This window comes from Camelus dromedarius, chromosome 16 (assembly GCF_036321535.1).
Source record: "Camelus dromedarius isolate mCamDro1 chromosome 16, mCamDro1.pat, whole genome shotgun sequence".
Lineage (NCBI taxonomy): Eukaryota > Metazoa > Chordata > Mammalia > Artiodactyla > Camelidae > Camelus > Camelus dromedarius.
The window spans coordinates 42,105,176-42,130,041 of NC_087451.1; the positions used below are offsets into that span (position 1 = coordinate 42,105,176).

At 49.3% G+C, this 24,866-nt stretch overlaps 2 protein-coding genes across 7 annotated transcripts in view; both read left to right on the forward strand.

Moving 5' to 3' along the window:
* The window catches only part of ODAD4 (outer dynein arm docking complex subunit 4), a 28,995-nt gene extending 13,117 nt beyond the window's left edge, over window positions 1–15,878 (forward strand). For 3 of the 5 annotated variants that reach the window (XM_031468767.2, XM_064495711.1, XM_064495712.1), the window contains 5 exons: window positions 3,508–3,594; window positions 5,607–5,803; window positions 11,092–11,192; window positions 12,727–12,808; window positions 15,135–15,878. In XM_031468767.2, coding sequence (XP_031324627.1) covers window positions 3,508–3,594; window positions 5,607–5,803; window positions 11,092–11,192; window positions 12,727–12,808; window positions 15,135–15,691 — 1,024 coding nt within the window. In that variant the 3' untranslated portion in view covers window positions 15,692–15,878. Of the gene's footprint in view, window positions 1–3,507; window positions 3,595–5,606; window positions 5,804–11,091; window positions 11,193–12,726; window positions 12,809–15,134 lie in introns of those variants that run through there. The other 2 variants (XM_031468768.2, XM_064495713.1) reach the window with 2 other exon arrangements.
* Window positions 15,879–17,225: 1,347 nt separating this feature from the next.
* Window positions 17,226–24,249, forward strand: CNP (2',3'-cyclic nucleotide 3' phosphodiesterase). Of its 2 annotated transcripts, XM_031468773.2 has the most exons (5): window positions 17,252–17,380; window positions 17,819–17,870; window positions 18,619–19,288; window positions 21,245–21,384; window positions 22,746–24,249. In XM_031468773.2, the coding sequence occupies exons 3-5, from the start codon at window positions 18,676–18,678 to the stop codon at window positions 23,193–23,195; spliced, it is 1,203 nt and encodes a 400-aa protein (XP_031324633.1). In that variant the 5' UTR covers window positions 17,252–17,380; window positions 17,819–17,870; window positions 18,619–18,675; the 3' UTR covers window positions 23,196–24,249. The 2 variants fall into 2 exon arrangements, with proteins under 2 accessions (XP_010980074.1, XP_031324633.1); XM_010981772.3 differs by lacking the exon at window positions 17,819–17,870 and having other exon boundaries at window positions 17,226–17,380.
* Window positions 24,250–24,866: the final 617 nt, after the last annotated feature.

Genomic DNA, 24,866 nt, shown 5'->3' on the forward strand with positions numbered 1-24,866 from the left:
TCATTTCCCAACCTGCCTCCACCGTGCTGAGTAGGAGTCTCACATACTGGCCGTTCAGAAGTAGAAAACAAACAACTGGCTTTGGAGACCAGACCTGACTTTGATTCCTGGCTTTGGCACTTAGAAGCTGTGTGGATTTAAGTTGCTCACCTACTCAGTTTCCTGATGTCTAAAGAAGGTGTAATACTGACTTATGGGGCTTTTGAGGATTAAGTAAGATATGTCTTCATAGTACTTTAAATCCAACCATCTCCCATGCCTAAAAGACATATAAGGCTTTACTTCTTGCAGAACTCCCTTCCAAGCTCCAGACCTGCATACCAATAGATTCCAAGGCATTTCCACTTGAATGTCCCACAGGAACCCCAAATTTAACATGTCCAGAATGGATTCCCTTATCTTCCTTCTGAACCTCTTGCTTCAGAGTTCCCTATGTGTGAAGATGGCACTGTTGGCCACTCAGTCCCCAAGGAGGAGCCCAGGTGGCTTACCAGACACCTCCCTTCCCTCACTGCTCATGCCAGCCTGCCGTGTCCTGTCCCTGCCTCCTCCTACCTGTCTCCTAGAGTACCTTCCCTTCTCTGCGTCCCTCCCACAGCTCAGTCCACACCTTCCTCACTTTTTGCCTGTTTCCTGCAGCCTGGTTTTCCTGCTGCCCAGCTGGCCTTTCTGTGCAAAACAAATCCAGTGATTGGGTTATAGTTCCAGCACCTGGGACTGGCTTTCTTGGGCCCTTGGGCATCCTGTGCCCTGGCCAATACCTCGCGGCTCTGCCCCTGCCTCGCCTTTTCTTTTGCCAGCTCTTTCTTCATCAGTTCCCTCCTACACATCCATCAAAACTTAAGTGCTTTTCTTGGAGGAAGGCTTCCATGTGTCCCAGAGTGATTTAGCCATCCCTCATCCTTGCCCCCTCCCCGCACTCCACGCTTATCTTGTCGGACCTGTTAGGTTTATTAACTTTTAGACTCTTTCCCTTCCCAGCACCTACCACATAATAGGCATGAAATGAATGTGTGCTAAGTTGGTGTTAAGTAAACAGAGGTGTCCCTTAAACCACGTTAGTTCCTTTTTAACATCCACAAATGAGTCTCCAGTGTTACCTGTGAGTTCAGCGGGCCCCATGTGATCCCTCAATGGAATCAGCCCCGCCCTGCCCGCCCCGCATCCCAAAGCCTACCATCCTTCAAGGTGCGGGTCAAATTCCGACTTGTCTGAATAGCTTCTCCAGTGACCCCAGCCCTCATTCCTTTCTCGGAATGTGCTACAGGTGATTTGATTGCATGCTTTCTCAGTCCCATTTTTGTTACCTTAGTACATATTATGGTTATGAATACATTAACATATTTCAGCTTGTTTATTCACACCATAACAGGGGCAGCAGACAGCAGAGCAGCAAGTGCAAAGTATGGCCAAGGAGCCAAAGAGAGAGGAGCTGAGGGGGCCTCAGAAAGGAGGGGGAGACAAAGGGACTAGGGACTGGAAGAGCTGCAGGCAGTGTGGCAAGACCCGGGCCAGGACCTGTGGGGAGTGGGAGGACAGGAGGCCATGCTGAGGACAGACTGTAGCCTGGAAGTGATGAGGGCCAGTGAGGAGTTTGCTTTCACATAAGTCTACAGTGTTGTACTTGATCCAGAGCTGTGTGGTGCTGAGAGCTGAACTTGACCTTCTCCCCCCACCTTCCCCCACCACCAATACCACACCCCCCTCACTCCCCTGGGGCCATGTTGAGCTGTGTCCTCCTGGCCCCTTTTCAATGGATTTACCTACCTATATATGTACATATACACATACATAGGATTTTTTAAACAAAAGCAGCTCATTTCTGGGTTTTGTTGTTGTCTTTTTTAAAGGCTGTGTTTTGGAAAGCAATGTCTCCCTCTTTGAATGGTTTTGTAGAAAGGTATTTCAGCATGCACTGTAGCTGATGTTTGCCATCACACACAGAGCTGTGGTGAGACTCAGCAGATGTGTATGATTTTTCCTGGGGGTAGAGGAATGGCTGGGTCAGATTTGCATTTTAGAAAGGCAGGTCCGGCCAGTGTGGGGAGAATGAATCAGGAGAACTTCATGGAAACCACAGAAGTGTGCCGCAGGGTTACTGGGGCTGCTGGGCAAAGAGGAAATGGGGAAGGTTGCCTGGGGAGGGAGAATGAGGGGGACGCTGGTGGAGGGAGCTGGGGGTTGGGGAGGGTTTTCTTGTTTTACTTGTTGGGAAGATTTTTTTTTTTAAGCAGAGATCAGAATGTGTGTGTGGTGGAGGTAGAGAACTGGTATGGGGGAGCAGTTGTTTTTTCTTTATGGAAATATCTTGATCTCTTTTCTGATGACATAAATAGTGAAAAAAAATTTAAGTAATATAGATAAATTAAAAGTGTCCCTCCTACTCTCATTTTCCTTGGGTAATCATTGTTACTAGTTAGACTTAACCTTCTTTATTTCTTTTAAAAATGCCCACTTATATTATTTTTTTGGTGGTTTAAAACAACATATTTATTCTCTTACAGCTCTGAGGGTTGGCAGTCAGAAGGCAATTTCACTATCAAGGTATCGGTAGGGCCACACTTTCTCCAGAGGCTCAGGGGAATCTGTTTCCTTGTCTTCTCCAAATTCTAGCACTGCATTTATTGCTCCCCTGGGCCCATGGCCCCTTCCTCCGTCGTCAAAGCTTTGCACACAGCTTCCTGCTTCAGGCTTGCGTATTCACCTTTTTTTTTAAATTGAGGTGTAGTCAGTTTACAATGTTGTGTCAGTTTCTGGGGTACAGTATAATGTTTCCGTCATACAAATACACACATACATTCTTTTTCATTATAGGTTACTACAAGACACTGAATATAGTTCCCTGTGCTGTACAGCAGAAACGTTGTTAATGCTGGAGAAGGTGTGGAGAAAAGGGAACCCTCCTACACTGTTGGTGGGAATGTAGTTTGCTGCAGCCGTTATGGAAAACACTATGGAGATTCCTCAAAAAACTAAAACTAAACGTACCATGTGATTCAGCAATCCCAATCCTGGGCATATATCTGGAGGGAACTCTAATTAAAAAGGATACATGCACCCCAGTGTTCATAGCAGCACTATATACAATAGCCACATATTCACTTTTACCACAAATAGGGCAATAGACATCGTATGTGCTCCCATAATCTGACTTTTTAACTTAATATATCAGGGGTTTTTGCCGTACACAAAAATTGCACTGATAACTTTCAGATTGTTTCCACCGTTATAAACAGCACTTTAATGAGTGTTCTTGTCACATTATCTTCTGGCAGTAAATTCTTAGAAAGGGAGTTGGTGGACCAAAGGGGTTATCTTTGCAAGCTGTTGCCTGTTTGCCCCCGAGAAAGGTCCCAAGAATGTCCGTTTCTGGCCACAGGGCACAAGAGGGCCTGTGTACCACAGCCTTGCCAGCCTGGGCATCGTCCCTCCACCTGGCCCCTGTCTTTGCATTCTTTCCAGTTTCCATGGTGCCTAGAATGGCCTTGTCTTGCTTCTTCCCCACAGTGATCTTCCTGATGCCAAGTCGAGGGCCCTGGACAACATTGGCAGGGTTTTTGCCCGAGTTGGGAAATTCCAGCAAGCCATTGACACGTAAGTGACCTGGTACAGCTCCTTCCCCACCCTGGGGCCAGGACATCCCACCCTCCCACTGGACTCCCAGCCTGGGGCCTGGATGCCAGGCAAAGAGGCAGAGAAGACTCCAGTTTGGCTCCTGGCTCTGCTGGGTGGCCATGGACCAGCCACTTCATAAACCCTGGGGCTCATCATTTAGAGTAACTAATAGAATACCTGGGGCTCTTGCTGGGTGGATGAATTACGGAGCCTGTCTCCTGGAAATTCTCACTCTGCAGGTTTGGGTTGGAGCTCAGGAATCTGTTTTGTTTTGTTTTAATTTTATTTAATTTTTTGTTGTTGTTGTTACTGAGGGGAGGTAATTAGATCTACTTATTTATTTATCTTTAGAGGAGGTACTGGGGATCGAACCCAGGACCACGTGCACGCTAAGCATGAGCTCTACCACTGAGCTATACCTTCCCCCTCAGGAATCTGTTTTTTAACAGGTGCTCCAGGTGATCCTTACCTTTGGGCAAGTTCAGGAGTGGGTGGCCCATTGACTTCTGGGAGCTCCTCTGAGGTTCTTCTGTGATTCTGTGCAGTCATGTCAGGTTACTGGGAATGGAGACTGAGCTCTCCGGATGGCTTAACCTCTGGACTTTTAATAGCTAGCTCTGGGGCTGGTGACTTGCTCCAGAGTGATGATTCAGCCCCAGGGAAACTCTGGGGAGGGGTTGGTCCGGAGACTGGACTGCAATGGACACAGCCAGCTCCTTGGGCCCACTGGCTTAGCGCACAGAGAAATTGTTCTGCAGGCCTCGTTGCTTGATTGAAATAGACTTGTTCGCCACAACCTTCTGCTCCATGTCATTTGGCTTCCCAAATGGCTCCTGGTATCTATGTGCCAAAAGGCAGAGGAGTGTGAGAGTTCACCTACCCACTCGTATCTTCTTATAATAGAATGTATTACAATAAACATGTGTTCCATGAAAAAAATGTTAATCTGGAAAATACAGAAAAGTAGAAGAGTCTTCAGTCCCACCACCTAAAGACAAATACTAATTCTAATCTCACTCTTATTTTCATTGGTATTTTGTTTTATCATTCCAATCTTTCTTCGGTGTTGATGTTCTCTTATATGTGCTCAACAGTATTCTTGGTTTGTTTGTTTGCTTTGTGTAGGACTTTATACACAAGCATCTTAATTGAACTGCAGAATAATTATAAAAGTAGAAATAATTGGTATTTTCTCTATTTTGCAAATGAGGAAATTGAAACTCAGAATTGCTTAGCAATACTCTTAAACGTTATTTTTATGTGATTTCAAATGCTATTTTTAAAATTTTGATGTGTAGTTGATTTACAGTGTTAGTTTCAGGTGTACAGCAAAGGGATTCAGTTAGACATATGCATACATATTTTTTTTTCAGATTCTTTTCCATTATATGTTATTACAAGAAATTGAATACAGTTCCCTGTGCTATACAGTAGGTCCTTGTTGTTTTTCTATTTTATATATACTAATGTGTATCTATTAATCCCCTAACTCCTAATTTATCTCTCCCCTCCCCTGTCTTTCCCCTTTGGCAACCATAGTTTGTTTTCTATGTCCATGAGTCTATTTCTGGTTTGTAAGTAAAAAGTATGTCATTTTTTTTAGATTCCACATATAAATTATTTCATATGCTATTTGTCTTTCTATATCTGACTTACTTCACTTAATATGATCATCTGTAGGTCCATCCATGTTGCTGCAAATGACATTATTTCATTTTTTAAGGCTGAGTAATATTCCATGGTATATTCAAGTGCTGTTTTATAAACATTATTTTCAACTGTTGTATCAAAGCCAGTCCCATAGATGTACCAGAATAGCTTTGGTTAATAGTTTAAAAATACATTAATGTGGGTTATCGCCACCCCTGAATCTTAAAGAACTGGTAGTTGGAGAACAGTTTTGATTCTGCACCCAGTAGGAAGCCAGGCCTCCTGTGGCCCAGGGCAGGGGCTGAGTGGAAGAAGCTGAGCCTGGTATGTCATGTCTTCAGGTGGGAAGAGAAGATCCCTCTGGCCAAAACCACCCTGGAGAAGACCTGGCTGTTCCATGAGATTGGCCGTTGCTACTTGGAGCTGGACCAGGCCTGGCAGGCCCAGAATTATGGCGAGAAGTCCCAGCAGTATGCCGAGGAAGAAGGGGACATCGAGTGGCAGCTGAACGCCAGCATTCTGGTGGCACAGGCACAAGGTATGGGCTCAGTGAGTCCCACCCTACCTTCATCCTATGGGCTAAACTTACCTCCCAAGGTGTCCTTGCCCAGATGAATTCTGATTCTGAGGGGTTAAACCCCCGCATTTTGACCAGTGCAAAATAGTGCCTACTTTAAGCTAAGCTAAGTTAGGGCTTGGGGGTCCCCAAGAGCTGCCCTGCCCTTGAGGATCTTGGCCACAGACCAGCACAGCATAGTGTTGTCATCAAAACATCTCTACCACTCTGGCCTTGGTACACTATGCGCATGCTGGCATTTCATCACTATGCCAGGCAATGATGTAGGCATTATTGTCCCCATTTTCTAGAAGGGAAAAACTGAGGCTCTGAGTGATTCAGCAGATTGCCCCAGGTCACCTGAGGGAACTTTTTAGAGTGATGGAAATGTTCTAAAACGGGGTTGTGGTGATCACTAAAATCACTGAATTGTATACCTACAAATGGGTGCCTTTTATACTGTGAATTACATCTCAATGAAGTTGTTAAAAAAAAATAAAACAGCAAGGGGCAGTGGGTGAGGAGAAACAGATGGAACAGGATTGGTGATATTTTGGTAACTGTTGAAGCTGGGTGATGAGTAATGGAGTTTCTTGATACTGTTCTTTCTATTGTTCTGTGTATTTGAAATAGTCCATGATACAAAGTTAAGAAAGAAATGGCTCCAGGTCACAATAACAGGTAAGCAGTGGAGCTGGGATTAGAACCCAGATCTGTCTGACTCTGGAGCTTGGGCTTGGGCTCACTGTACTAAGCTGCCCGCCGCAGGCATAGGCTGTCCCCAGTCAGGGAGGAAGTGTGACAGGTGCTCTAATCAGGGGCCTCACCTTTTTTTTTTCATTTGGGGGGAGATAATTAGGTTTTGTTTAGGTACTAGGGACTGAACCCGGGACCTTGTGCATGCTAGGCACGCACTCTACCACTGAGCTGTACCCATCATCCCCGCAGGGGCCTCACCATTCATTCACTTATTCACACCACAGATGCTTACTTGGCAATTTCCAGGCACCAAGTTGGATGTACAGCAGGGAGCAAAACTGATAACTATTTCCTGCGCTCACATCTGAGGGAGAACTTTGAAGCAGAAACTTTTACTTATTTTAGTTTTTTAAACACCTTTATTGTGGTATGTTTCCTGTACAGTAAAATACACATATTTCAGATGTACAATTTGATGAATTTTGATAGGTATATACACCCATGAAACCACCACCACAATCAAGATAGCTAACATTTCTTTCACTCCCCTGGAGGTGCAATTTTCAGATTCCTAATTTATCCTTTCCCACCCTGTTTAACCCCTGGTAACCATAAGTTTGTTCTGTGTCTGTGGGTCTGTTTCTGTTTTGTAGATAAGTTCATTTGTATCCTTTTTTTATAGATTCCACATATAAGCAATATCATATGGCACTTTTCTTTCTTTCTGACTTACTTCACTTAGAATGATGATCTCCAGGTACATCCGTGTTGCTGCAAATGGCATTATTTTGTCCTTTTTTATGGCTGTGTGGCATTCCATTTTGTCTGAGTGAGTGTGTGTGTGTATGTGTGAGTGTATGTGTACACCAAATCTTCTTTATCTTGTCATCTGTCCAGGGACATTTGGGTTGTTTACATGTCTTGGTTATTATAAATAGTGCTGCTGTGAACATTGGGGTGCATGTATGTTTTTTAATTATATTTTTCTCTGGATATATGCCCAGGAATGGGATTGCTGGATAATATGGTAAGTCTGTTTTTAGTTTTTTTAAGGAACCTCTGTACTGTTTTCCATAGTGGCTGCACCAATTTACATTCCCACCAACAGTGTAGGAGGGTTCCTTTTTCTCCACACCCTCTCCAGCATTTATTGTTCGTGGCTTTTTAATGATGGCTATTCTGACTGGTGTGAGGTGATATCTCATTGTAGTTTTGATTTGCATTTCTCTAACAATTAATGATGTTGAGCATCTTTTCATGTTCTTGTTGGCCATCTGGATGTTTTTTTGAGAGATGTCTATTTAAGTCTTCTGCCCATTTTTGATTGAATTACTTGGTTTTTTTATATTAAGGTGTGTGAGCTGTTTGTATATTTTGGAAATTAATCCCTTGTCGGTCGCATCATCTGCAAATATTTTCTCCCATTCTGTAGGTTGTCATCTTGTTTTGATGATGGTATCCTTAGCTTTGCAAAAACTTTTAAGTTCAATTTCATCCCATTTGTTGATTTTTGCTTTCATTTCCATTACTCTAGGAGCTGGTTCAAAAAATATATTGCTGTGATTTATGTCCAAGAGTGTTCTGCCTGTTTTCCTCTAGGAGTTTTATAGTATCTGGCTTTACATTAGGTCTTTAATCCATTTTGAGTTTATTTTTGTATATGGTGTTAGAGAATGTTCTAATTTCAGTCTTTAATAGGTAGCTGTCCAGTTTTCCCAGCACCACTTATTGAAGAGACTGTCTTCTCTCCATTGTATAATCTTGCCTCCTTTGTCATAGATTAATTGATCATACATGCATGGGTTTATTTCTGGACTTTCTATCCTGTTCCATTGATCTATGTGTCTGTATTTGTGCCAGTACCATATTGTTTTGATTACTGTAGCTTTGTAGTACAGTCTGAAGTCAGGGAGCACAATTCTCTTTGTTCTGTTCTTTTTTTTCAAGATTGTTTTGGCTATTCAGGGTCTTTTGTGTTTCCCTACAAATTTTAACATTTTTTGTTCCAGCTCTGTGAAAAATGTCATTGGTAATTTGATAGGAATTGCATTGAATCTGTATATTGCCTTAGGTAGTATGGCCATTTTAACAATATTGATTATTCCAATCTAAGAACATGGTATTTCTTTTCATTTGTTTATTCAATTTCTTTCATCAGTGTCTTACACTTTTCACAGTGCAGGACTTTTGCCTTCTTGGGTAGGTTTATTTTTAGGTATTTTATTCTTTTTGGTGTGATGGTAAATTAGATTGTTTCCTTAATTTCTTTTTCTGCTATTTTGTTGTTAGTGTATAAAAATGCAACTTATTTCTGTGTATTAATTTTGTATCCTGCAACTTTACCAAATTCATTGATGAACTATAGTAGTTTTCTGGTAGCTTCTTTAGGGTTTTCTACGTATAGTATCATGTCATCTGCAAACAGTGACAATTTTACTTCTTCGCGTCCAATTTGGATTCCTTTTATTTCTTTCTTTGATTGCTATGGCTGGGACTTCCAAAGCTATATTGAAATAAAAGTGGCAAGAGTGGGCATCCTTGTCTTGTTCCTGATCTTAAAGGAAATGCTTTCAGCTGAAGTAGAAACTTTCAGACTGTGAAGGCACTAGCTGTTCCAAGAGCTGAGGGCAGAACTTTCCAACCAAAGGAGCCACGTTTAGGGAGGTGGGCAGGAGTCTGGCTGATTTAAGAAGCTGAAGGAGACCTGTGTGAGCTGGAGCTCCTGGGGGCAGGAAAGTCTGGAAGGAGAAGGCTAGTGAGGAGTCAGGCCCACAGGGCCTCAGGGGCCTAGTTAGAAATCATAGATTCTTTCCTAAAAACCTACAGAAACCCCCTTGAAAGCTTCAAAGTGGGGAAGACGTGGTTACTGTAGCTTTTCCCAGAACTCTTTTCCATTCTTAGGAAGGTAATCCTAGAAGTTGAAGGAGAGGCGTTTGGTACGTCTCAGCATTGATGCTGTCCTGAGTCTTCTCAGGTCCTGAGGGCCCCTAGAGAACCAGGCCATTCACTGCCCATCTCAGTTTTCCCACTCTAGGGTGGGAAAATCCAACGTGGCACTGGGGAACCACTTGCTTCTAGAGCCAGCACAGCAAAGCAGGCAGATCTTGGGCTCTGTGCCCTCCTAGCAAGTGCCACTCTGAGCCTCAGTTTCATCCTCTGTAAATAGGGAAGATTATAGTATGTCCCTAGAGGTTTGGTGTGAAGAAGGTAATACCTAAGTGTGTCAGCACTTAGAACAGGAAGTAGTATATAGTGAGTGCTCCAGAAATGCTCATTTCTTCCTTCCTGCCCCCTCATCAACTTCCCATAAGTGTTTCTAACAATGATAAGAAACAATTCCTTGGAAAAGCCAATTTATGGCTCAACAAAAATGTGGAAGTAAATGAGTGGATTTGTGGATGCAGAGGGAAGAAAGAAGAGGAAAGCAGCTCCCAGAAAGAAGATAACTTGGAGGTTACGGATTCAGTTAAAAACGAAAGGAATGATCTTTAACGTTTCCCTTGAATCAGTGTTATAACTCCTCTGCAGACCTGCAGTGTCAGAATGACAACAACTGACGTTTGTTCAAGGTGGTCTCTGAGTGAACACTGTGACTCTCCTTTTCAAATGTATATTTGAAAAAAAATGTATATTGATCTCATTTACTGTTACTCCACATACTTTCAGGAACAGGTAGAATTACTTTTTGCATTTTTGTATTTATTTTTATTGAGGTATAGTCAGTTATGTGTCAATTTCTTGTGTACAGCATAATGTTTCAGTCATACATATATATACATATGTTCGTTTTCATATTCTTTTTCATTGTACGTCACTACAAGATACTGAATATAGTTCCCTTTGCTACATAGAAGAAATTTGTTTTTTAGCTTTTTGCAGTTTGACTTACAGACACTTTCCCCAGGGATCCCAGAGCAGTTCTTGGGAGGGAGTGGATCTTGGGGTACTCAGTTGTAAGAGGGAGCAGCGGTGTGAGGAATGGGGTGTATGGGGTTTCCAGCCCCTGGCAAGAGAGCACTTCCTCCTTCCTTCCTGAAATGAAGCTCTTTTCAAAGGCAGGCGGTCAGTCCATCAGGCCAGCATCCCTGGCCCAGCCCCAGCAGTAAACAGTCGGTTGGGTGAGTGAGCACAGACTGTGTTCAGATTGTGCCAATGTGGGCACTGATGTCCCAGCCGCTGGCCCACAGTCACATCCAGCCCTACAATATTTTGTTTGGTCTCCGTGGTATTCTTAAGAAATCCGAGTGAATACTTAAGAAATATGGATTTCCTCTTCTGGAACAATCTAAAGATGGGGTGGGAGGGAGTTGATGTTGGCACAGGCCCCTCGCCTAGACCCCCTTCCTTCCCTGACCCCTTTGCACCTGAAGTCTAAGGCTCAGTTTCCCTGGTGCTGGTCCTTGGTGGAGAGACAGCCCAGGAATGTCTAGAAGTGGCGATGCTGGGCAGCCCAGTGATGCCACCCAAGGCCCAGGGATGCTCCGGAGGATCCCCTGGTACCTGCAGGGTGGCCTATCATACAACACAGTGTTACAATCTACCTGTGCTGTGTCCCCCCCACCGCTCTTCAGTGAAGCTGAGAGACTTCGAGTCAGCCGTGAACAACTTCGAGAAGGCCCTGGAGAGAGCGAAGCTGGTTCATAACAACGAGGCGCAGCAGGCCATCATCAGTGTGAGCCTCCCCTCCCCCACTCCACCCCCACCATCACCGCTCTGCTCAGCCATCTATGGGCGGAGGTGGGGGGGCCTGGGCCCCTCAGCCAGGGGCTTTTATCACCTCCAGCCGCAGGGCACAGTCTATGTACGGCAGTGGCTTTCCAATGTCTGTTACTGCCAGCAGTTTATAGAGCAAACCAATACACATATTTTTATTTAAAATAGACAAAAAAAGGTTTTACAAAGCATATTTACCTCTACGATGTACACCGATATTTCCTATTCTATTCTATTTTCTGTTTTATTTCATGCTGGCTGAGATCTCCCCGATTAATTTTAGGACTTAGAGTTTGAAAATTGCCAGCACCTCCTTAGGAGACAACATGAAATCTGTGTGGTTGCCTCTCACTTGCCCAGAACTGGGTCAGTCAGCTGCTAGCCACCTGGGGTTAGAGTAAAAGGAATAGTGAAAGGAGTTAAAAGTAAGTAAAATATACAGGGCAGTTCCTCAGTCACCCTAGCCAATGTTCAAGTGCTCAATAGCCATGGGTGGCCTCTGGGTACCACGTGGTGCAGATCCAGAGTCTTCTATCACTGTCCCAAAGGTGACGACTGTGGTCCTGGCTCTCAGGAAACCTGGTGTCAGCAGGAAGTTTAAACACAAGCCCCTTGTTCACAACCAGTGCTATGGGGACTAGGGGAGCCAGAGTGAGAACCCCAGTGGGCAGCAGGGCAGGGCCGTTCTCATCCAGGAGGGTTTGAGGTCACCTTGGAGGCTGGGCAGAGTTTTGAAAGTTGGAGGCAGAGAGAAGTGCCTGTCAGGCCATACGGTCCCACAGCCCTGAGTGGCTTCTCATGGGACCAGGTCCCTGACATTTCATCCTCCTGGCTTATCATCTCCAGGCTGGAAGGTGTACAGGGCTCAGAGACACTGCACAAGAACATCTGGGCCCAGTGGTCCAGACCCAGCAGATGGTTCCCAAGGCCAGTGGTGCCCTGCCCCGTGCAAGTCGTGGGGAGGGCTGCTATGAAGAGGTCAGGGTTGCTCTCAGGATGCTCACGGGCTGAGTTCCAGATCCCCGGGGACCCTGCAGACACCCTGGCAGCCCCTCTGAAGGCGAGCCAGCCCCGAGCCCCATCCACACCTGTGGTGTGTGGCTGAGTCCCCTCCATGGCTTGCTGCCTGGCTGAGGGTTTAGGGGCTTGCTTTGTCTCTTTACATTGGCTGAAGCCAAGAGGAGCTTTAGGTAGAAAGGTGGGAATCAGTAGACAGACACAAATCCCTATACCTGCCTGAACCCGAGGGAAATGAGTTTGAGTTACCTGCAGCTGTGTATCTCTCATACCACTTAGTGTGTGAATTCCAAGTCCATAGTGTCAGTTAACCTCAGGGCAGGAGTCTTCAGAGGAACCAGGAGAAAGAGGAGGGGCGAGCAGGGGGTGGGAGGCACAGAGCCCGGCCTCCTGGGGTTGGGGCTTGGGTGAGGAAAGGACAGGTATGGATGTCACCCAGGGTTAAGCGAGTTCACTAGCTCCTCTGCCACTCACAGGCCTTGGACGATGCCAACAAGGGCATCATCGAAGAGCTGAAGAAAACCGACTACAAGGAGATACTCAAATATAAGGAGAAAGGTGAGTTCCTGGAGCCCCGAAGACGGCAGCTTCACAATCTATCTTCTGCTCCCCTCCCGTCTGTCCTCGCAGCACTTTCCTTGGCTCCTCGCACCGAACGTTCTGATTACTGTGCCGCCAGCAGCTCCAGCCTTTCCCGCAGTCAGGAGAGAGAGGCTGTCCACCCGTGGTGGGGTCAGAACCCACGCAGCCTGCCCTGAGAGCCTCCTCCCATATTTCTTCAATCGGTTCGTCAGATACTTGTTGAGCGCTTGTCACGCGCCAGGAGTGTGTGAGATCTGAGGGAGCCAGAAGCTTGGCCCCTGCCCTGGAGAAGTCCACAGCCCAGGGGGAAGGCCAGACAATTAGAATTGCCAGGACCCGGGTCTCCTGCACCCGCGCCTGCTGAGCAGGGGGTGGCGCTCTGCCGCGAGGGCCCACACGGGGGCGTTCCCAGTTCTCTGGGGAGGTAGGGAACCCTTCAGAGAGGGACAGTCATCTGCTTTCGGCCCCAGAAGATGCCCAAGTGTTTCCCAAGTATGAGGTGGAAGGTGGAGGGCATTTCCAGCGAGGATTAGCAGGAGCAAAGACGGAGGCAGTGTGACAGTAGCTTACCCAGGGAGGGGCACTTAACGGCTTGCCAGACACTGGGTTAAGCATCAGACAGGATAACCTCACTCGATCCTCACCACCATCGGAGGTAGGTACTGTTTGGCAGGGGGGCCCTGAAGCCCTATTGATCTGCCCAGGTCACACAGACTCGAGCCACACCCTCCCAGGCTCCAGGCTGCTGCTCTTTGGGGCCAGCGGTGGGGCGCTTCGGGGCGGGGGCAGAGGGCCTGGAGATGGGCTAAGCCACAGAGGCGGCTCTCTCACAGCTGTGCTCTTGCTGGCCAGTCTAGCCTTACCACCTTCTTTCTCCCAATGGATCCAAGGAGTAAAGAGGAGTTTGATCCTTCCCTGGCTCTAGGCTGTCTGACTGGCTCCTGTGAAAGGAATGAGGAAGAGGAAGTAGCTGAGATCCCGGGCCCCAGAGGGGTGGGGGTGTCGAGAGAAACTGATCTCCATTCAGTGCTTCCTGTGTGCCATGCACTCTTCTAAGCTTTATAGGTACCGACTCATCTGATCCCTCCAAGAGCACTATGAAATAAGTATTATATGCTGGACTTTAAGGCAGTTGGAGGCAGAGGGGTTAAAGGCTCACTCACAGTGGTTTTCAGTCTCTGGAACTCATGCTTTCCCCCTGGTTCTACACTGTTTCTCTCTGCCCCCTCCGTGGGGGCCCTCACTCCAGCCATATCACAGTGAAGGGGAGCTAGGGCTGGGGCTCCGGGCTCCTGGGAGGACAGAACCTCTTCCAGGCACCAAGGCTGAAGCCCTCTTGGATCCAGGCACAGACGGAATCTGGGTGTGGGACTCCTGGGCTCCTCAGCAGCCAGGTGACAGCCCTTTATTATGCAGTTCCTACCTGTGTGGTGGCTGGATCCCCTAAGAGATCTGTCTCTGCCCCCACATGCCCTTGGAGCTGCTCTCGGAAGCCACAGGAGCAATAATGTGAAGAGACATAGCAGGGAAACAGGAAATGGCAGATGCTCCAAGCAGCCTCCCTCCCTTGGCTGTGCTGGGCACTTCCCTAGCCTGACAGCAGGTGGCAGCATTGCATGTGTCTTCACGGCCAAGTGGTGGCCTTTCCCTGCTCTGAACCCAGAGCCCTGGTACAGGTCTTAGAAACAAGGGCTTCCAGGAAGACAACGTGGGGGAGACCCAGGAGGGGATTGGTAACTTCTCTCTGTAGCTGGTAAAAATAAGGAGCAAGGATCCCTTGGGTTGTAAAATAGCTCTCCATCTGAACTTCCAGGTAACAAGTCTGCTCACGTTTTTACAGGGAAACTCCCAATAGATGATGAATGTGTTTCCCAGGGACAAGGAGAAATGCAGAATGAGGATGCTGGAGAAGAGAAACCCCTGTCCTTTCCCAGCACCTGTGCTAGTTCTTGTAGGGAAAAAGAAAGCATGTGGTCTGGGGGCTGACTGGGTTCAGATCCTGGCTCTGTCAATTATTTACTTGCAGTGTGACCATTGTGTGTGATTTCTCTTTTAAGATTCTCAGATCCCTGGACTGCAAACTCAAATCATTAACACTATGCAATTTTATGACGACTGAATGGTATAATCTATGCCGCTCACACGGTGCTGGGAACACGGCTGGCACTCACTAAATGATGATTCCCTTTCTCTTTTTGGAAAGGCATGCTGTCTCTTAGAAGCACAGGCCCCCACAGGCTGGGGTTCCCCAGGCCCAGAGACAAACTTTTACCTTTCTTCCCTCCTTTCCCTTGTTTTTCAGAAGATGCCACTGTGTTGGATAGTACAGCAGTGATGGCAAAGGAGAAAGAAACAACGAGGGTGAAAGATGAACCTGAAAAGGTGATGAAGCAGTGGGAAGCAGAGCAAATCGAGAGTGAGAAAGAGATCGAAGATGACTTGTCTAAGGAAACTCTGGGGATCACAGCTGGTAGACAAGAAGAAGATAGGCAGAGAGGAGAAACAGAAAAAGCCAGCTCCTTAAGGAGAACAGAAGAGGCAATGATGGGGAGACATTCAGGAGACATTGCCAAAAGACAGCCTGGAGAAGTAGGTGTAAGATTGGGAGAAGGAGGCAAGAAACTATCAGAAGTGAGCAGAAGGGAATCAGGAGATATTTGTAGGAGGCCTTCAGAACTGGACCAAAAGCCCTCAGAAGAATTAAGCACAAACGAATCGGAAGGACTTGAGAAGAGACTTTCAGAAACCGGCAGAAGAGAGTCAGAAGAACTTGGGAAAACAGAATCGGGAGAAATAGGAGAAATGGAAAAAACAGAAAATACTGAAAAAATGGAAAAAGATGAAAGGGAAGGTGAATGAAGCCATCATTACTAAGCATTAGGATCAGGGGGCTGGTGTTCACAGGGACCATGGAGAGATCTTATTAAACTGGAACTTCAAGCTGAGATTTGTCTCCAAAAGGAAGAAATGTGGACTGGGCCCCACAGATCGATCTCCATCTCTATTACTGTTTTCCCTTTAAATATGCATCTTTCAGTCTTACAAACACTGAGTCTGTCATTTTGCCTCCTCACCCCCATCCATTCTTAGAAGAGGCTTAGAGAATGAATGAGCAGGCATGGGGTACTACTTTCCAAGCAGAACTCTGCCCTTACTCTGATTCGGTGAGAAGCACGCAGACCCCCAAACAAAGCCTGACCTAGAGTGTGACCAAAGTGGTTCTCTCCCCCAGGCCTTGTCCAAGGTCCTCATGAAAGAAATGAGCATGGTGCTAAGAGGAAAGGGTTTGAGGAGACTGAAGAAACAGGTGAGCTCCAAAGAACCCAGAAAGCTTAAAGCGGGGAGGAAAGAGAAGGAAAGAAGCCTGGGAGTAGAGGTATGTGTGTCCAGCTGCTGGCCATTGGTTCGTCCTGCTGAGTACCTGCTGTGTGCAGGGCACTGTGGGAGGCTGTCTGGAAGAAATAAAGATGGTTCGGCCTCAGCCATCACACAGTGAGGGAGACCTACTTGTAAACCCTTAAGCCTTGAAAGCAGAATGAAGTGTATGCAGTCCCTGGTGGAACTCTAGGAGCCCGGAGGGAGATGTCTGCCCAAGAACGGAGCAGCCGGGAGTAGGAGCTGCGGCTGGACACCCCTGCGCCACAGTGGAGCCGTACAGTCAAGTAAACCAGGCTCCCCAAGCTTGTTTCCTCCTTGGTATAAGGAGTACCTGCCTCAGGGATTGATGTGAGGATTATATGGGTGCTTAGCACAGCACCTGGTACACAGGAAGCTCCAGAAAATCCGCCCCAGCTTTTAGTGTCCTCACTGAGGAGGCGACTGAGCAGCTGCCTCAGTGGATGAGTTAGGATTTTACTACATTATTCATCCGCCCTTTGGCCATTGCCATCCTAGTCCCATCTCCATAATTCCTAGAAGGGTTGAGACTGGTGGAACAGAGTCTGACTTTAGGCTGGGACTGGGCTGAACTAGAGGGAGGCAAATGAGGTATTTCTGGTGCAACCTTTAACGAACGCAGGGCCAAAAACTCAGTAAGCAAGAGAAACAATACTTTAATGCGATATTGTAAAAAATAAAAAAATTAATGCAAAGACATGATGAGTAAAATATCAAACCTTAGATTTCAACTTTGCACTTGCATGCCTCTCGCCTCAACCTAGTCTCCGCGCAGGTCTGGGGAAGGGTGGCTGCCTTCCTCTTTAAGGCGTTCATTATTAACTCATACAAGAAAAATGAAGCCGCACAAGCCCTCCTCTTCATAACCCCGAGCCCTGGCCGTCGCACAGATGCTTCGAAAGACAGGCGGACGCACCTGCGGGACGCACGGCGGCTCCCTCCCCTCGCTAAGGCAGTTTCGGGTTTCGATCCGCCGCGCCTGCGCAGAGGGTACCCACGCACCCACCCGCGCGCGCTCCGCCCCCGGCCTATGTAAAGCGGCCCCGTGAGGGTTCGCGCCACCGCTAGGCTCCGTGTCCCTCCGCGCAGGCGGGCGGCCCCGGAGAGCTAGTGCTGCGAAGGCGGCGACGGCGGCGCCCCCTCCTCATCATGGTGAGCAGGCGCTGGAAGGCGGGAGGGGAGGTAGCGGACCGGGCCCCGGGTAGCACCTTAATAGAAAACGGCAGTACTGCGGGGTTTGGGGGGAGGAAGTGGCATGCAAATGAGGACCCGAGGGTCCGGAGTGGAGTTGGGGCTTTCTTGGCAGTCCGGCCCTGTCCTGAGGTAGGAGTAACGCGGGGAGAGTGGGGACGGCACTAGAGGAAGGGAACTGGGCTGCAGAAGCTGCTGTCTCGGGGCAGACCCCGGTAGCAAGTGGGTCGGGGCAGCGCACTATGGGCCCCGCGCTGGGCGAGCATTCGACGCCCTCCTCCTCCCAGGGCCTACTCTGAGAAAACTACAGCTGAGCTCTCAGAGTGCTAGAGGGAGGTGGAGCTTCTCGGTTAGCGAAGGCAGTTTACAGTAAAAACTGTTATTGCTTGTGGCTTTTAGCAGGCAGGAAGACGACTGGCTCAGAGAGGTGCTGCTGACACACAGCAAAGAGGTGGGCAGAGCTACAGTCTGGACGCAGGTGCCCTGTATCGCCAGGTCCTGGGGCAGGCACAAAGACCACGACTTTGTGGGGGGCCTGGGACAGAGGAGGAGGTGGCAGGCATGGTGAATGAGCCCTTTGTTTGGCGCTCTCCTGCCCTGCCCCCCAACAGCCCTTCTGTGGGACCATTGTCCCCCCATCCCAGACAAGAGAGTATTATCTGTTGCTGGCATTGTTGGGGGAAGGGAGGCTTTGGGTAACCCTTCTCTACCCCCACCTTCCTCTGCACACTCAGAGCCAGGGCAGCTGTGGCTTTGCCCAGACACAGAGCCCCCCACCTCCAAAGGGATCATTCTTAATAGGTGACAGGAATATAAAGTTAGGATCTGCCCCTAGGACTGCAGGCTTCAGGCCCTCCTCTGCCTCACTTCCAGCACAGTTTCCCTTTCAAGGGGGCAGTAGTGGGTGATCCTTGAGGTTACAGCTCTCACTAGAGGAAAGAAAGCGTTTAGAGCAGCTCAGACCAGCATCCCTCTCCATCCTGCACAACTAGAAGCTGTCAGGTCACAAGGACCAAGAAGAGGAGGTCCAGCACTCCACAGCTTGGGAAGACACCCACAGCACTGGGGGTACCTGTAACTCAGAGCCAAGTGCCCCGAGCAGGGGTTCCTGGTTAGAACGAGGCCTGAGACAAGGGGGCAAGGCTGGCAGGGTGGCCCAGAGGGACCTGGCTGACATCTGTCTTCCCCTCCCCACACAGAATAGAGGCTTCTCCCGAAAGAGCCAAACGTTCCTGCCCAAGATCTTCTTCCGAAAAATGTCATCCTCAGGGGCCAAGGACAAGCCAGAGCTGCAGTTTCCCTTCCTGCAGGACGAGGAGACGGTGGCCACACTGCAGGAGTGCAAGACACTCTTCATCCTGCGTGGCCTGCCTGGGAGTGGCAAGTCCACGCTGGCCCGGGTCATCGTGGACAGGTACCGGGATGGCACCAAGATGGTGTCGGCCGACGCTTACAAGATCACTCCCGGCTCTCGGGCAGCCTTCTCTGAGGAGTACAAGCAGCTGGACGAGGACCTGGCTGCCTACTGCCGCCGGGACATCCGAGTCCTCGTGCTGGATGACACCAACCATGAGCGGGAGCGGCTGGAGCAGCTCTTTGAAATGGCTGACCAGTACCAGTACCAGGTGGTGCTGGTGGAGCCCAAGACAGCGTGGCGGCTGGACTGTGCCCAGCTCAAGGAGAAGAACCAGTGGCAGCTGTCGGCCGACGACCTGAAGAAGCTGAAGCCTGGGCTGGAGAAGGACTTCCTGCCACTCTACTTCGGCTGGTTCCTGACCAAGAAGAGTTCTGAGAGTCTCCGCAAAGCCGGCCAAACCTTCCTGGAAGAGCTGGGCAACCATAAGGCCTTCAAGAAGGAGCTACGACACTGTAGGTGGTGGGCTGGGGGCAGTTAGCCTGGTTCATAAGCTCCCCTTGCTGGGCATAGGGTGATGCATGCACAGGGCCATTGTTCTTAAGGCACTGAGGGGCGGGCAGGTGAGGCTCACCTGGTCCCTCCCAGCAGAGGCAGCCTTGGCTGGTGACACTCAGTGGGAAATGGGAGAAGCGTTTGCCAGGTACCTTCCCTCTCACTGCACCCTTCCTTCTGCCCTCCTCTCCCCACTGCCCTCTCCCAGCCTGGATCTAAACCACTGACCCCGTCTTAGCAGTGGGAAAAACAAATCACGTAGCATCATCACCATTTCATGGAACCTTGGAGGGAGAACCTGACCCAATATTTTCAAACTCATTTTTAGCAGCAGAAGTCATTTTCTAAAATAAAATGTGCTGTGGGATCCTAAGCTGCAAAACAGTTGTAACTAGGACTGTTGTGACACCACTGGGGATGGTTCCCAGGCCTGGGGCTACCCAGCGCACCTCCTGTGGCATCCCACAGCTCCAGAGAACAGTCTCGCCGTCCAGCCCCTCGTTTTGCAGATGGAAAAACGCCCAGGAGGGGTGTGGGGTTTTCCCAAAGCCGTAGTGAGAGCCCTGGGCTCTGTCACCTCTAGCAGGGGTTTCCCATGTTGGGCTGGACCAGAGTTCTTTCCTGGCAAGGGCGGCTTGCTCCAGTGAGAGGTTAGGTTTGGGGTAGGGAAGGACCCTGGTGACCCTTGTTCTCCAGTGGTCTGTTGGGGATGTTATCACTCACTAACCCATTCATTCTTTTAACCCATTCCTAGTTCCCCCTGATTTTAGACTGTCTTTATAGTTGAAATATCCCCATCTGTGTCTTTGTGTTGTTTGGAGGTAATTTGTGCCTATGTTAGAGAACTATTTTCTCAGCTCCTAAAACTTGGATGCTGGGATCCAGAGAACCGTTGTGCCTGCCTGGGAGGCAGGTGTGAGCCTTCTACCTATGACAGAAGCACCCGAGGCAGGGCTCCTGGTTAGAGCTGGTTCTGCCCTGGAGAGTGACGGCCTCTTGAAGCTGCTTTTACCATTAAAAACTGGAACCTTTCTGCCCAGGATACAGTGAGAGAAATGTAATGGGCCGTGAACAAGGGCTGCCTTGAGTAGAGGTCTCCCTCCCCTGTGGAGGGTGAGACATCCTCACAGGGACTCAACTCTGGGAGTAAACAGGAAAAACCCAGTGATTCTGAAGCTAGCCACAAGGCTTGGAGTGTGGAAATTGAAATTGCAGATACCCCAAGTCTCGTCGAAACTACCAGCCACCTAATATCATCCCATTATCTCCCAAGACCCTTCCTGCACCAGGCCCATCATGGCTCTCATTCACCAAGCCTGCAAGATACCTACGAATACAGTGACCAGGTAGCTTCTTGTCCAAGTGGCCTAAGCAAAATGGGACATGATGAATAGTTTACCTGGGTGGTCCTGGGAAAACTGGGGTGTGTGGTCACCCTACTTGTTTGATTGACAGATAAGGGTCAATCACTTGCCCCAGGTCACATGGCTTGGAAGTGGGCTGGATGTTAATTACGCTCTTTCTGGCTCCTTCCATTTTACCACATAGTTTCCCACTTCTTCTTTCTACCCCATTTTTCATGACCTGCTTCTCCTTTTTTCGGATGTGTTGCTGGTGAAGTACAGATTTCCTTGGCTTATACTGCCTACTGTTAAAAGTGCCTTAGTTTTCAGGTCTGGGGAAGAAATGTAAAAATCTGCAGAACATAAAGCAGGGAATTTAAACAAACACCTTTTTATAGCTCCACAGTTGCTATTAGTTTGATCAACGAATGAATGGTAGTGGGTTCCTCAATTGTAGTGGATTGCAAATGTATGCTTGGTGTCCACTTTTTTCCTCTGGCTCTCCAGTGGTCTTGGTGATAGATGTTGCAATGTCCTCTTCTGCCCTGACTGCCCCACTCTCTCTCCCTGCAGTTGTCTCTGGAGATGAGCCCAGGGAGAAGATTGAACTCGTCACCTACTTTGGGAAGAGACCCCCGGGTGTGCTGCACTGCACAACCAAGTTCTGTGACTACGGGAAGGCCGCTGGGGCAGACGAGTACACCCAGCAGGATGTGAGTGCTCCCAAGGGACACCTGACTGAGGTGGGGAGAGGACGGGGTCTTCTGGAGATGGTACCGGCAGAAACTAGACAGCCTCAGGAAAAACAGCATCTCTTGGCCAGCTCGTGCTTCTGCAGGCTTAGTGGTACAGACCTCAGCTGCCCTCTCCGGGCCGCCTGGCAGTGCCGCCAGCCTTCAGTCATCACCAGGCCCCGCCCACCAATGCCTTTTCCTTCTGCAGATTTGTGGAGAATGTTGGTGGGCAGCAGCTCCTACTCTGGTTTCTCTAAGCCTGTTCCAAAGGCTAGGAGTTCCTTGCTCCAGGGGGCCTGGTGATCTGAGGACCCTCTTCCCAGTCTGAGGCCTTGGCCTTGCCCTGGAGTGGGAAATGTCGAGGGACAAGGGAGGCTTATTGGCTTTGAAGGTCCCAGATCTTCCCCTGCCACACAGCCCTTGTCTTCTCATAGCCTCTGACATGGGATCATTAACCACCAGGCCTGGTGCCCCGGTGGGCCTGGCTGACTCCAGCCTCCTTCAGGTCACCTTCTTAGCAAAGCTGTCCCTGACCCTCCACCTCCCCAACTTCTGTGCCTAGGTTAATGCAGCCATTTTACTTGTTTGTTCACTGGTCTCCTTTCACGTGAAAGGAAGCTACCGGAGGGCAGCAGTTTTTACCAGCAGTATCCCTAGCACCCGCCACAGCTGCCTGAATGAATACACTGACGCTTTGCTTTCACTACCAGCTCTAACCACACATCACTTAGCAATACTTATTAAGCACCTGTTATGCGCTAGGCAGTCTGTGTTGGGACAAGGAGTTGTGAACAAAATAGCTTTTGCTTTTATGAGCTTTTATGGTTTGATGGGAGAGATGGGCTTTCTCAGAGAATCGGGTATGATGTGAGCCAAAGTGTATGGAGCAGATTTGGACCAAAGGCATTTATCTCTGACCTCAACCACCCTCCAGGATATTGCCTGGATACCAAGGTGGCTTTTACCAGGTGAGCCGAGTAGCAGTGACAAAACAGCACTTGCCAGGCGCCTGTCGCTTTTCTAAACTGTTCTGCTGGGCCCTCCTTTAGCCCTTGTGCTGAGGTAAGTTCTGGCATCAGCCCCATCTTCCAGGTGAATAAGCCCTGCAGCTAGTGGGTGGGGAGCCCGGTCCTGAGCTCAGGAAGCCTGGCATCTCACCCCTGCTGTCTGGTCTCTTTGGCATCTTCACTTTTTCAAGTAGCCTGGTCAGTGTCAGTGGAAGGATGTCCTCCAAGCACCTGCCCATGGGTTGTGCATGTTTGCAAGCTCTGCCTGGTGGCAGTTGCTGTCCCTCTCAACATTGCCACCTCTAGCTGAGTCCTCTCGTCCTCTCTCTGTAGGTGGTGAAGAAGTCTTATAGCAAGGCCTTCACATTGACCATCTCTGCCCTTTTCGTGACACCCAAGACGACAGGAGCCCGAGTGGAGCTGAGTGAGCAGGAGCTGGCCTTGTGGCCAAACGACGTGGACAAGCTGTCCCCTTCTGACAGCCTGCCGCGGGGCAGCCGTGCGCACATCACCCTGGGCTGCTCGGGTGACGTGGAGGCTGTGCAGACGGGCATTGACCTGCTAGAGATTGTGCGGCAGGAGAAGGGGGGCAACCGTGGTGAGGAGGTGGGCGAGCTAAGCCGGGGCAAGCTCTACTCCTTGGGCAGCGGGCGCTGGCTGCTGAGCCTGGCTAAAAAGATGGAGGTCAGGGCCATCTTCACTGGATACTACGGGAAGGGCAAGGCTGTACCCACACGCGGTGGCCGCAAGGGTGGCGCCTTTCAGTCCTGCACCATCATCTGAGTGTCTGGGTAGCTGAGTGCCCCTCACTCTTTATAAGGGAAGGGGGAGGAAAGGGAAGCACCCCTCTGCTTGATCTTTGTTTCATGATTTTTTTTTTTACTCAAAGTTAACCTTCCTGTAACTTTTTAAAAACTTGTAAAAATAACTGCTCCTCTTTCCCTGCCCACACTCTTCCCCTCTTAATGCTCAAGCTCGCAACACAAGGGGGTGGTAGGTGCCCTTCAGGAACCAGGACCAAAGCTGACGAGGCTGGGCCTGGAACAGAGCCACGACCCCGAGCCCCACTTCCATTACCACTCCCCCAGGCCCACCGCCCTGCGCAGAGCTGACTAGTGCAGGGAGACACCGCGGTACTGCATGTTATGCACAGGGTGGTCACCATGGCCATGGAAGACTAGTGATGCATTTGAGAGGGGAGGATCCCTGGGCTTAGAGCCCATTTCCTAAATCAGTGTAGCCCCAGGAAGCCTACAGCTGTTTACCAGGGTACAAAAGGGGTTTACCTCTCACCTTTGGTCCTAAGTGCCTGTCCCCACCTCCTCACACTGTAACTAGGTAACAGTTTGGTAACTAGGGAGGAAAACAATAAGCAGCAGCCACATCCCAGGCTGGCTACAGGTCTCACCCCAGGAAGGGCCTGGGCTGCCATCCTTGCAGCGGTGCAGCTCTGCTGTGTGGATGGGGAGATCAAGGCCAGAGACAGTGCCTCGGTGGGAAAGCTTCAGTCTCGCTGTCTGCCCAGCCCCTTGCCTCCTTGGTACCGCTAGAGGACTCTGTGCCTCTGCTAAAGGGGGCTGGTAGGTACTAAGAGTCAATGCAGTAGACCCTGGCTGTTATGGGCCAAGCCCCACCCGGTGCCTCTGGGAAGGGTTTTTAACATTGCTACATGTGCTGTGGTTCCTGGGGTGCCCTCCACTGCCCTCTGCTCAGTAACAGGGCCTTGCTAATCGGGTTGTCACTCGACAGAAGTGCCTGGGATTTAAGTCACTATCCTGGCTTTGCCCAACCTCGGCAACTTGTAAGACTGATAATGAAATAAATCATGTTAATCCTAGCTGTGTGCAGTCTCTCTCACCCTTCTGTGCCCAGCTCAGTCTTCCCTGGGGCGAGGGCAGGGTGCATTAGGACTGCCTTTGTCCCCCAGCTTGGGGCCATCGGTCCTGTCTCCCCTCTGCGGGCTGGGCACAGCTGTGGTGAGGTTGGGCAGCTGAACAGTGTTGGCTTTCATAAGGAGGCAGAAGGGAGAGAGGCTGGTCTTAGATGCACACAGACAGTGGGGGTTGGCTGGGAATGAGGCACAGGGAGCACAAAGCCTGTCATCCCCCAAGAACTGGCCACAGGCCCACAGGTGTGCCCAGCCCAATCCAATCAGACTTCTCGGCAAGACCCCGAGTTCTCTAGGGAAGGCCACCTTCAGGTCAGTGCCGCTTTGAACACAAGGTTAGAGCTGATACTTAAGAATCTCTTCAGGCCAACAGGGGCTTGGACAGCTACATGGGGAACTTCCCAGGCCTAACACAGTCAGCATTTCACCATGGCCTTGGCACTAAAGGGGGAAGACTGGAAAGAAAGGGGCGGGAACTCAGAAGGAAGAGAAATAGTCATCTATTTGGGCCAAGGTTTTCCCCACCCACCTCTACTTACCGAAGCACCAAGTATGCGCTGCAGCTA